The sequence below is a fragment of the Lactuca virosa genome, chromosome 2 (genome assembly GCF_052849685.1).
Source record: "Lactuca virosa cultivar CGN04683 chromosome 2, Lactuca_virosa_CGN04683_v6, whole genome shotgun sequence".
In the NCBI taxonomy this organism is placed as follows: Eukaryota; Viridiplantae; Streptophyta; class Magnoliopsida; order Asterales; family Asteraceae; genus Lactuca; species Lactuca virosa.
The window spans coordinates 187,682,130-187,695,104 of NC_136427.1; the positions used below are offsets into that span (position 1 = coordinate 187,682,130).

Below are 12,975 nucleotides of genomic sequence, written 5' to 3' on the forward strand. Positions count from 1 at the left end.
AGTTGTCTCATTCCGATTTGCATCCGCGGATAGTAAATGTAAACAATAATTACATTCGGCCCACTTTCTTTCAATTTCATCTTCCTCATTTATCCATTCTATCTCGAAGTAATTCCAAACAGGAGCGGTACAATTATTTCTACCCTCACCTCGTCTGGTTGGGTTAATCCGGTCCTTTAACTCCTTTTGAGTCATTTTTTTGTTCTTGGGTTTTGGTTTTGTTGGTTATTTTTCTTGTGTTTGTTTTTTTTTATAGTGGTGGTTTTTTTTGTTTGTGTTGGTTTTTTTGGTTGCCTTCGTTTTTGTGGGGTTGCAAATTTTCGTTTTTTTGAAGGTTGTTGTTCTTGTGGCTCCTCTTCTTGGTCTGATTTGTCACTTGGTAAAACATTCCATGCCGGTGTTTCTTCTATATAATCTTCTATAGGTCCAAAAGTAAAGCAATATGATCGAGAAAAAAAAATTGGGTCACTACTGCTAGACATTTTTGTGTCCGCCCCTAGAGCCCATCCCTCGGCTTTGGTCTATTACGTTGCATTCTCGATTTCAATTTAACGAGAGGAGCGAAAGAAATTGGAAAGAAATTGGAAAATCATGTTCGTTGGCATTTTATTTTGTAAAGAAAAAGAAAAAAGATTTATGAAAATCTTTCCTCCCAAAGTGTGGAGATTTGGGGAGAAAGATATCTATCGTTGATCTAAATCTTGAACATTTACCTAATTACCCTTTAGGTATCTTTCTCAAGCCAGCATAGCGCAACCTCTCTTCCTCACCATTGTTCTCCGCTCCATCACCAGCCTCCAAGTCACTGCGCCTTCTTCATCCCTGCCACAGGTACGTTGTTGCATATTCCATTATTAATTCTTCTTTATACTTAGACGAGTCAGTTATAACCTTTGTTCACTTCTTAAAACCCAATTCTACTCTGTTCCATCGATTTCTTGCTGAGGTAATAACTTCCTTTTTTTTTCTTTCTTATAAGTCGCATTTTGATTGTGCTACTAAGTACGTACTTATAAACGTCAATGTTCAATCGTGATTTTGAGAAAACGTTGGTGATCGTGTTGGATAAGTTACTAATGAATTCTCATGATCAGTACTCAGTAGTTCAGTATTATGTTCATCCCATATGACTGCAACTAGTTACAACTTTCAGTTTGTTTTATGGGTTTAATTGACAGAATTCATGCTAAATATACTATTGTTGGTTGGATCAACACAGATTGATTATAAATAATTACAAGTTTCATTATGTATTCTTATAATACCAGTTCATTGCAAATAGGTGATGAAAAACAAATCAAAAATTAACTATAAGAGTCTACCTTGTATTGTGGCTACGAAACATATGAAGTAGACAATAAAACTAGCTAGCAATGGTAATGTATTTGCACTATAATTATAAACTTGTAATTTCTTTTCTCTTCCTTTCAACCTTGGAACACATAAAATATTTATTTTTCTATCCTTTCTTTTGAACTCAAGAACACAGTGTTAAAGTTCATCCTTTCACCACCACGAAATTCCCCCATATCAGATCCTACTCCCTCCGACATCCTCTCATGGCGAATGTAGCTTTCCAACTACAACCCAATTTCAATTTCAACCCTTTGTTCCAACAGACATTCCGTTCATCTCCACTTCGCTCTTTACCAATCAAGTTGTCTTTTGCTTTCAAATTGAACTACTCTTCTTACAAGGTGATCAGACATTCCCCCAAATTGAGAGTTGAATGCTTCTTCATGAGCCCTAAGCCTAAAGGGGAAAATGTAATTGGGGGAATTGGAAGCCTGGAGGATAACGATCATAACCATGGTTGCTGCATCCAGTGGAGTTGGGTCAGTGGTTGGAGTTCAACCATTGGTTGGAGATGACTTAGGTTTTGGCGCCTCCATGATGATGTTGGGTTCCATTCTTACGGTGGTGGCCTTCTGCTTAGTGGTTTTTAATACCGAGAGAAAAAGTGTTCTCAAGCTTCAGGTATTATGCTCTTTCAACAATTACTTAAATCTACTCCATAACCTCAATTACAAATTCAAATTTTGTAATGAGTAACTGTTATACATTGTATTTTGTAAGGTTGGATTGTCGGGTACGAGTAGATCACTGCAAAAGGATCTCAATCGGATTGCTAAGACAGCTAATAGATACAGCCCAGAGGGCTTGAGCTCCGTAGGCTTGAGCTATTTATTACAAGGTAATGAATGATGTTTACATGATCAAATTATATCACATAACGATATGAAAATGATTTATGTTCATTTATGAACATATGTTCGTATATAAACATGAAAATCACCAATGTTCATAAATGAACATATGTCATTTTCATGGTGGTTTATACACTCCACAAGTCGTGCTAACAGTTAAAGTTGAGTTGGGAACAAGTTACTTAGAAATTAAACATTTAAATTATATTTTGAACGATTTATTTGGATTTGTGATTGTATCTTTTCCAAACTTTGAAAAAAATATTATTGGTGTTTATAACTTATTTAAGTGGGTGTAATCATTTTTTATTCTATTTACATTTTATATATTAAATGGGTTAACATGAGTTCGATCCATTTATTTAGCAGGTTAGGCTGGAAAAATAAATAAATAGGTCAACCCAATCTCAATTTATTTATGTAAGATGTTGGATTGGATTGGAAATCTGAACCCATTTAATTAAACAAGTTGGGTCAGATTGAGATTTTCAATAAGTTTAATAAATGGGTTGAACTCGAACCGAATTCAAGTCGACCCACTGTCAGCTATATTTATCATAAAATCAGGCAAAAGTTCTATTAATCTTAAGTCTTTATTAGTTGTATATTTTTTTTATTAATGTTTAAAATGATTTGGTTTTGGTTGCAGAGACAACACTAGCTCTACTTCGACATCCTGATTTTTGCATCTCTGGTTATTCCTCTGTATGCACTTCTCTATCGCCTTTCCCTATTTTTTTTTCTTTTAATTTGTTCTTTCTAGATTAAGTAAAAAAGAAACACATATATAGTTCATCAGATTTAAGGGTCGTTTCTTTTTTCCCCATAAATTCCTGGGTGTAAAGTGGTTGAATGAACAATGATGTCCATCCGGATATAAGTTCTTAAGTGTTGTCTACATAACGCCTTTTTCTTTTTCATACCGAATCAGTCAAGATTAAATGACAATTTTATTCTTATTGTTCTTTATCATACCGAATAAATGAAGATTAAATGGCCATTTTATTCTTACATTCCAAAAAACAAAATTCACAATATTCATCAATTTATCATGGGAGGATTAAGAGGAAAATGGAAAAATGACAAATATCTAGGTCAATGGCTAGAGACTTAATAATTACATTAAGCTAGGTTTTTTTTCGCTTAATCCATTAAGGCATGTCCATATTTTAAGTCAAAACGAAACAATCATGTATGTCTGTTGAGATTAAGTGCTTGACTCATTAAAGCTCGTTTATGTCAAAAAAATATCATATCCCCATCAAATAATAAAGAAACAACACCTTACCATCCATGTAGCAAAACTATATTTGTAGACCAATTATGTAGCATGAAAGTGCGTTGTTAATATTAATTACTTTTTTAGAACATTGAATGTTTGGATTTTGGTATTTTAATTTTCTAGGTGTATACAAAAAGGAGCATAGACGAAGTTGAGAACCAATTTAATCAACTTTGTATTGAAGAAAGGGGTAAATTTGCTGTGGAGACACTAGTCAAAATCAACAACATCGGAAAGCAACATGCAACAACTCAAATATATAAAGACTTCCGTAACGAGTATATTGTGGTCAGTACTTTTGGCTTCTTTCTCTCTTAAGTTGTTCTTTCTGTATTGAGTCAAAAAGAAACAATAATATATAGCTTACCAGATTAAGTCATGTTCCCATATTAATCGTATAGATTACTATCATCGTGGCTGCTGAAGGCGGATATAACCTGCCGACCATAAACAGCAGTGCAAAATTAAAGGAAGCATTGATAAAACTGGCGACTATACCTTCAAGCAGAGTTAAGGTGAGACCTATGCACACCCTTTTTTTTTCTAGCTAAAGAATCATAATTTTTTTTTCCTGATGGAAGTGCTAACTATTTGGTAAAACTACAGGCACTGGTGGTGCTTTTGACACCACCAAATGAAAATGATGCTGTTACAGAACCAAAATTTCTTGAAGATTATTCGCTGTTGCATCCTCTATAGGTAACTTGATATGATGCTTTCAACAATTTGTACATGTTATATAGGCGATAACCGTATGTGTGGAAACAGTGGAAGTGTGATTCTGAATGTTTTTTTTTTTCAACAGCAGGTCACCCAAATGTTGAAGCTTGTGGGATTCGAGACCTCTCCAAATTGGAATGTTCATATAACACTTGTGATAAATTTTGCAGTGGTATGGTATTATATAGCAACAAGAGAAAGATATAAGCTTTTGTGGCATCGGGGTTGTAGAAAACATTCATTTTTGGGACTTGAATTATATTTTTTTGAAGAAATATTTTCCATGAGACCAGATATCATGGATGTTTGGATCTTTTTTTTTTTCAAGTCATAGTGAGATAAGAAGTTTATTGAAGTTAAGGATATTTAGAGGTGATTTATCTAATTAGTTGTAATTTTGAATATAGAGATGATTATCCCTTTCTATAATGAACTCGATTATAACTTTTGTAATATTTATAAAGTGTGCATTTTGTACTTTTTTTAGTTCGGTTTTAATGATCTTGTGGCATCTTTTTTTCCTAGATTTTCTTTGAATTTTAGAAATAGTACTTTTTCAGCTTGCTTTATACAACACTAGGCGAATACTCGAGCATTACGCAGAATACAACAATATATTTGAAATCTTTACAAATATATGTTTTTTAAATATATCAATGATGTTGTTGTTAGCTCTTATATAATAAATCTTATAATAAATTGGTATAAAAAGTGTTTGTTAAGAATTATATGATAATATAGACATCTTTTAAAATTTTATAATCTCAATTGTCTCAATGACCTCTACATGTGGGTTACTCATTAATAAAATTAAATATAATATAGGGTTTAATGATATTCATAGTTGTTGTTATGATTAATTAATTTTAAAAAGTTTATTTTCTTAAGATTTTAATTTCGATCATTGTAATTATTTAAAATATCAAACATTGTTTTTGTTTTTAAAGGTAACAATATAATTTTTATACATAATGTTACTTTTAACTATTGTTGTTGTAAGTTATAAAAAATAACGTATTTGGAAACTTTTGGTTCAGAAATTTAACATTTTTAAAATTTACTTGATGAATATTGTTAGTTTCTTTGATTGTAATTATTTAAAACAACAAATATTGTTTTTGTTTTTAAAGATAACATTATAATTTTTTATATAATATTACTTTTAACTATTCTTATTGTAAATTATTTTTAAGCTACTTATTTGAAAATTCTTAATGATTATAAAAAATAACTTCATTGTTTTTTAGTTAATTTAGGATTACAATTTAGGTTTAACACTATAATTTATAACTTTTAATTATTTATAAAATAGTCTCTTGATCTTTTTCAAGTTTAACTGAAATTTCGATTTAAGCTAACAGTTTAACACTATATTGTAATTAATAATTTAACTATTTTGCATAAAATCATAAATTATACAAAAGTTATCACTTTAAAATGGCAATTGTTCATATACGACAACATATCTAAACTAATAATTTAACTATAATATGTTAAAAAGTTAAATTCATAATTTTATAAATATAAGTAAAATATGATATTTTAATATTGTAGTTTAGTTAATTTATGATTAGAATTTAGCTTTTGCATGAATTTAACATTATTAACCAATTTTTAATAATTATTAGAAAGAAATTGGAAAGTAATGGAGGTTTCAAATGCATGTGGTGCAAGTAAAAATGTATTTTTTATAAGTATATATAGACTAGGTGAATGCCTATGCGTTGTGCAAGTATAAATTACGTGATTAAAATTTTAAGAAATGTGTGTGGTTGAAAATAATTTTGTTATTGACATTACCTATATAATAATAATTCTTATATTAAGTTGATAGATAAAATTGTAACTTTTTTATCAATATGATTAGAAAGCACTACAAGAAACGTGATCATTAGTGGCGACATGCGTCGCCACTAAAGAGTGTGTATGTCGGTGCTAAAGTTATTAGCGGCGACGTGTCGCCGCAAAAAGGTCGCCGTTATTGCCTCGCTGCAAATGCTCAATATGTCGCCGCTAATGCTCTGTGTCGCCACTAATGTTGTGTCGTCGCTAATGCTTACGTGTCGCCGCTCAAAGATTTTCTTTTTTTATTTAACATTATAATTATAAAAACACAATATAATATGCATAAAAACTGCTACACAACTTAATTTTGCAAAAAAAAAAGTTCGAAACATTAACCACACTTAATACTATATCTAATCCAAAATATTAATCTGTATACAACCGGTCCAAAATATTCATCCAAACAAAGTGCAATATATCCAAAATATTAACTCAAACAAAACATTTCATAAATCCTAAAAAAGTAGCAAATCGTCCTCATCACTCCCCTCGTTTCCTTTGTTATCATTTCGTGGCGGCAATGAGCGAAACCAATCTTCCAGTGCCACAGAACAGGTCGGGTCCTTTAGTATTATTTGCAGCATTTCCAACTACAAAGAAAACAAAATATATCACCAATATATCATAATAGCATTGTACTTTCCAAAAATTATCAAAATACAAAATACCAACATATCAAACTATAACCAACATATTATTATAGCATTCTACTTTCCAAATACACTTAAACATACATCATATACATTATAACATTGTACTTATTTTTCATTTTTCCATTATAGCATTGTACTTTCCAAAAAATTACAAAACTACAAAATACCAACATATCAAACTATAACCAAACTACATGATACATAATATTGCACATACATTATAACATTGTACTTTTTTTCATTTTTCCATTACAGCATCGTACTTTCCAAAAATTACCAAAATACAAAATACCAACATATCATTATAGCATTCTACTTTCCAAATACACTTAAACATACATCATACACAATATTGCATATACATTATAGCATTCTACTTTTTTATTTTTCCATTATAGCATTGTACTTTCAAAAAATTTACCAAACTATAAATACCAAAACAATTACCAACATATCATTATAGCATTGTACTATATACTAAACAAACAATTACCAACATATCATTATAGCATCCTACTTTTTTTCGTTTTTCCATTATATTATTATACTTTTCAACTTAAACTAACAATTACATGTGATTCTGGTGGTTGTTGTGTCATCGGTTGTTCCTGATCGTACATAGACACAGTCGTAGAAGGTTTACGCCCAATGCCTCTGATATGTCCGCGTCGAACACCCAATATTCTTTCAAAACAATTTTTTACATCAGTTGGTGTTAGACCGCTTGCTTCAGAATAAGCTTGGGTTTGTTGATTGATCTCTTGGAGTAAAGCATTCTGTATTTTCAAAATGATAAACATCATAAAAATTAGATTAGTAAATACCCCTTGACGATATAAACACTTATATGAAAATACAAATTAACCACTTGCGTATTGTTGCTCAACTACAGGACTACTAAATATCCCTTGGCGATTGGTATTAGCCTTACGAAATGCTTCGATTCGAGTGATGTCCTATTTAGCATTAAAAATTAGATTAATTATATTTTAAATAAATAGTTAAATATATCATAACCTACTTCTTTGAAACAGACTTTGTCATATGAGCTCGACCCCCCTCTGTTTACAATTTGTTGTTTTGCACGGACTTCTTTGTTTGACGTCGGACTCTTTAAAAATTTGGGCGTTTAGAAATGTTCGACTACCTGTGCCCAATTTTCACGTGACATGCCCTTGGGGGTTTTCTAATGCCAGTAGGATATTTTCAGCCCCCAGTATCCTTAAAGTAAGTATGGGATTTACTTTCCCGGTCTCTGTAAATTTTTGCAAGAGTCGCATCAATGGTCCGCAACAACTGAGCACGCTCGGGACCCAAGTTAATCTTATCCAAATCAAACTTATTCTACAAATACAAAAAAAAAGTTAGTTAATTAATTAAATACCAATCACAACTAAACTCAAAATATTATCCAAGTTACCTTTAGATACACGCCTGTTGCATTCCTTAAAGTGGGGGAAACATTGTCCCTACCAGATATGCTGAAAGGGATGTTCATCCACATATACCTCCCAATATCATGTGAAAACCAATTAGCATGCTTCCCGACAGGGGAATATGTGATCTCCCTATTGAAATCCAAATCCACGGGCTTTCCCTTGTTTGTTTGTATCAACCTTCCTAGCTTGAGTTTTTTGTTAAACCCCTTCTTCTTTTTGGAAGCTCGGCTGAAAAAATACAATTAAAAATTTTAGTCACAATATCTTATAATAAATTAATAAAAATAGCTAATAAAAATATATCATAATAAGGCTTACCATCCTGTTCGTGATGTCCACGACCAAAACCTACTGGAGGTGGTTGATCCCCGGCTCCCTCACCTCCATGTCCTTGGCCCATAATATCGGCCATCATGGTAAAGACCATCATGGTAAAGACTATCGCCCAACTAAAAATCATATATAGCCTGCAAAATTATAAGATGTATAATATAGAAACACAATATGAATAAAAGTTAATTACCCTACAAAATTATAAGATATACAATATAGACAAACAACATGAATAAAAGTTAGACAAACAATATGAATAAAAATTCGACTTCAAATAAAGTTTCTATTACCAAAAAAACATATGATTTTTTTTAATCTGAATCGCCTTCATATACTTCAATGTCTTCTTCATCAGTATCATAATCAAAATCGTCATCATCATAATCAATCTCTTCCTCGGAAACATTATCGATTCTACCCGTTGGCGGAGGTACTTCGGTCTCGTCCTCATCATCATAATCATCATTGTTTTGAGCTACATCAACATTGTTTTGAAAGTATTGTGAGAAGTTGATAAAAATTCTAGCACCGGATGAAGAGTTGTTTTGAACTACGTTAACATTTTCGGCCTCTACATTGTCGACATTTTGGACAGAGTCACTGTAAGCATTTTGGACACGAGCATTGTCGGATGGTAGATCCCATATATTTTGATAATTAACATGCTCGATGACACAACAAGGGTTTTTGCGGCGATAGGTATTAGCGGCGACGGTAGGGCTTTTGCAGCGACAAGTAGCTTGTAGCGGCAACACACCTGTCAGGGCGTTTTTTGGGAATTAGCGATGTCGGGGGTCGCCGCATTACTCGCTGCTTTTCCATATTGTCAAGTCATTGTTATTCATTATATAATATTCATGTCATACGGTCATACACCACCTCCTAACAAACTTTTTGATTATTTTGGGCTTTCGTTTTTTAATTGTTTGTAAAACGACAATAAATATTATAACTTTCAAATGAAAATAAGGAATTAAAAAACTATATTAGAATAACAAACAAAAGCATAAATTCTAATAATATAAACAATATGAAAATTACAAAAAGAAGTTTAATATGAAGAGAAACCAAAGAGAAAATCTCAATAATACTTTATTTGACAAACATGTTTATCACAAAAACTAAATTTTTGCTTATGTTCTAACCTCTAAAGTAGATTTTTATAAAAATAACAAACAATGCATAAAATCTAATAATAAAAACAATATGAAAATATAAAAAAAAGAAGTTTAATACGAAGAAAAAACAAAGAGAAAATAATAATAATAGTTTATTTGACCAACTGGTTTATCACAAAAACTAAACAATTGATTATGTTCTAACCCCTAAAATAGAATTGTATGTCTTCTTTTCAAGTCTTTGATCTACCACGCAATCACTTATAATTCTCCAAAACCTCCCAACAGAAGCTACCGATATATATATATATATATATATATATATATATATATATATATATATATATATATATATATATATATATATATATAACTAGGGGTCATAAGTACCATTAAATATTACTCCATATGTTAAACAAAAACTCTTGAATGACTTTTATTAACGAGGTGAATACAAAAAGTTAAGAGGGGTTTCAAATGAATATGGTGTAAAAAAAAGTTTTTTTATAAGATATATAGATTCTTATATTAAATTGATAGATAAAATTGCAAACTTTTTTTAACAATATGATTAAATAGACATATATTAGTATCATATTTTACAAATAGCTTCCATCCGTGTTTTACGTATGAATAAAAATAAATATAGTTATCAATTCGGTGTTACTTTTAGCAATAGTTATGATTAATTAATTTAAAAATTACGAATTTAATTGAGTATTATTTTTAATTATTGTTATGGTTAATTAGTTTTAAAAGTATTTATCTGATCAATGTTAAAAGCTAGTGAAACATATTTACATGAATTATCTCAAAATCTAAATTGTAATAATAATAATAATAATAATAATAATAATAATGACAAATGTTATTTGTTTGAAACATATTGTTCGAACCTTAGTTTTTCACGAGTTTTAACCGAAGGCATATCATGTGCATTACTCATGGCTTTTAACATATTGTCAAGTCATTTACAATTAATATTTAATTATTCATTATATATTATTCATGTCATACACCACCTCCTAACAAACTTTTTGATTATTTTTGCACTTTCGTTTTTTTAATAGTTTGTAAAACAACGACAGATAATATAACTTTCAAATTGAACTATACTAAACTAACAAAAAAAAGCATAAATTCTAATAAAATAAACAATATGAAAAATATAAAAAAGAAGTTCAACATGAAGAGAAAACAAAGAGAAAATCATAATAATATTTTATGTGACCAATATATCTATTACAAAAAACTAAATTGTTGCTTATGTTCTAACCTCTAAAGTAGATTTTTATAAAAATTACAAAAAAATACATATAATCTAATAATAGAACCAGTATAAAAAGTACAAAAAATAAGTTTAATATAAAGAAAAACAAAGAGAAAATCATAATAATAGTTTATTTGACCAATATGTTTATCAAAAAAGAAAAACAAAGAGGCATACAAGCATTGAACACAAAAGGAAAACCCTAATATGCATCTAATAATTCGAAATCTACAAAGATTAGATCACATACCTTTGTTGCTATATAGTAATAACAACCAAAACTTGAAGATCCTTGCTTTTGAGAACAAGTACCACAAGTGTAGTACCTTTAATGGCTCACAAACACACTAGGGCAAGAGGATGAATATGAGAGAGAGGAGAGAGGAGTAACTTGCTCAGAAATTCTACTCTTCTAGGGTTTCAAGAGGTGCACGAGTTCAAGAGGCCAAAGGGTCTATTTATACTTGAGGCTAGTTAGGGTTTTGAGGTAGAACCCCTAATTCCTTAGCTTAGGGCCTAAGCAAGTCCATGGACCCCTTCCTTAGGGCTTGGACAAAAATCTCTAGAACCTTTTAGGGATTTTCAGCCCTCCCTAATAAGGGTGATCCAATGGCCCAAAACCTCAACTATAAAATATTTACAAAACAGCCCCTGCACTTTCAATCCGTTCCTTTAATCCCAAAATTAATTCCAAATTAATTTCTAATTAAATACTAATTAATAATATGATTTCTAATTAATATATTATTCTTATAATACATTAATAAATCATTGTATGCACCTATTTATTATTCCAAATAATAAATTCAGCATCTCTCTTCAATAGTCATCATGTCTAGTTGCCAGTGTGAAGGCAACCCAAAAGGACCATGCTACTATCAAATCAAGTACATACCAATTATAGTTATGGGCTTAGACACCTAATCCAACAAGAGTTTCATGATCTATCACCACCCATAACACTACCACTAGGAATTGTTAGTTTGATAGAGAAATATATTAAATAAAGAAGAAAGTTTTACATAGACGTAGTGGGTAAACGAGAAACAAGTTGTGCCGCAACCATGTTTACTAGATGAGTCGCACCATGTTTACTAAGAATTCATGGATTGTACCATGAATAGTGTTACGAGAAGTCCTTTGATCTTGTACCAACTGAGAAGGTTTATGAAACACTTTATGATATGTAAAGTGAGTTTCACACCTCGCTTGCACATATGAAAGTCTATGATTATGAGGCTTACGCTCGTTGTGAAGCACTCAACAATCTAGAACTTAGAATAGAGAACCCATCAAGCATTTTGGATAATTGTTCAAAAATCCTTCTAAGAAAAAGTGTATGTTGCTCGAAGGGCAGTCTTCCAAGAGAGGGGGATGATTTCCAAAAGGGCTAGTGGGAGCCACATTGATATTGATAAGATTCGAAAGTCAACCAATGAAAAGCATAAAGTTGAACCTATCATTCAATTCGAGATTAAAAGAGATATTGAGGAAACTAACATATTTCCACCTATTCCTTATAGATTTGATAGAGGACGTCATACGCCTAGTTATATAAGAGTTTATATTACTAAGGTAAATGAGTCACTGGTATGGAGCAATCAGAGTGTACCAGCTATCGGAAGCTATGGTAGGCCCTAAAGGCTACAACATGGAAGGAGGACATGGAGAGAGAGAGAGATTCAGTCCATGTATGTGAAAACTTGGTAGATCAAGAACTTGGCCTTAACCATTAGGTACAAGTGGATCTTCAAAAGAGACAAACATGGATAGGAACAAACACATAATCAAACCAAGTTAGGTTGTGAAGGATATGTAAGCTTGAGAAGTTCATTTATGAATGAAACAAGCATCTCGTAATTGGAATCTTTGTTTCAGTGAGAAAAGTTCAAAGGGTTTGAATTTCGAGAAATAAAGATGAGCCATATATATGTCAAAGCTAGTGGAGTAATTGGAATATTTTTTTATTGAGAAAGTTCAAGGATTTTGAATTTCGAGAAACATAGATAAACCATATATATGTCAATGCTAGTGGGAGCATTATAGTCACCCTTGTATTGTACATAGATAATGTACAATTCACAGGAAACTGTGTTCTAACTTAGAAA

General features: G+C 31.1%; 1 protein-coding gene across 3 annotated transcripts; it reads left to right on the plus strand.

Moving 5' to 3' along the window:
• Window positions 1-722: 722 nt before the first annotated feature.
• LOC145156669 (FLUCTUATING-LIGHT-ACCLIMATION protein 1, chloroplastic-like) lies at window positions 723-4,623 on the plus strand. Of its 3 annotated transcripts, none has more exons than XM_079075952.1 (8): window positions 723-831; window positions 1,483-1,977; window positions 2,077-2,194; window positions 2,857-2,912; window positions 3,613-3,777; window positions 3,891-4,004; window positions 4,096-4,188; window positions 4,295-4,623. In XM_079075952.1, exons 2-7 carry the CDS (start codon window positions 1,810-1,812, stop codon window positions 4,186-4,188), a joined length of 714 nt encoding a protein of 237 aa, XP_078932078.1. In that variant the 5' UTR covers window positions 723-831; window positions 1,483-1,809; the 3' UTR covers window positions 4,295-4,623. The 3 variants fall into 3 exon arrangements, with proteins under 3 accessions (XP_078932078.1, XP_078932080.1, XP_078932079.1); XM_079075954.1 differs by having other exon boundaries at window positions 4,298-4,623; XM_079075953.1 differs by having other exon boundaries at window positions 740-831; window positions 1,698-1,977.
• The last annotated feature ends 8,352 nt before the right edge of the window (window positions 4,624-12,975 follow it).

What these genes read in the sequence shown, in the direction of transcription:
- LOC145156669 (XM_079075952.1), top strand. Translation starts at nt 1,810, where the DNA reads ATGGTTGCTGCATCCAGTGGAGTTGGGTCAGTGGTTGGAGTTCAACCA. An exon ending in GCATCTCTGGTTATTCCTCT is followed by an intron (nt 2,913 to 3,612) that starts GTATGCACTTCT and finishes TTAATTTTCTAG; the next exon opens with GTGTATACAAAAAGGAGCAT. An exon ending in TACCTTCAAGCAGAGTTAAG is followed by an intron (nt 4,005 to 4,095) that starts GTGAGACCTATG and finishes GTAAAACTACAG; the next exon opens with GCACTGGTGGTGCTTTTGAC.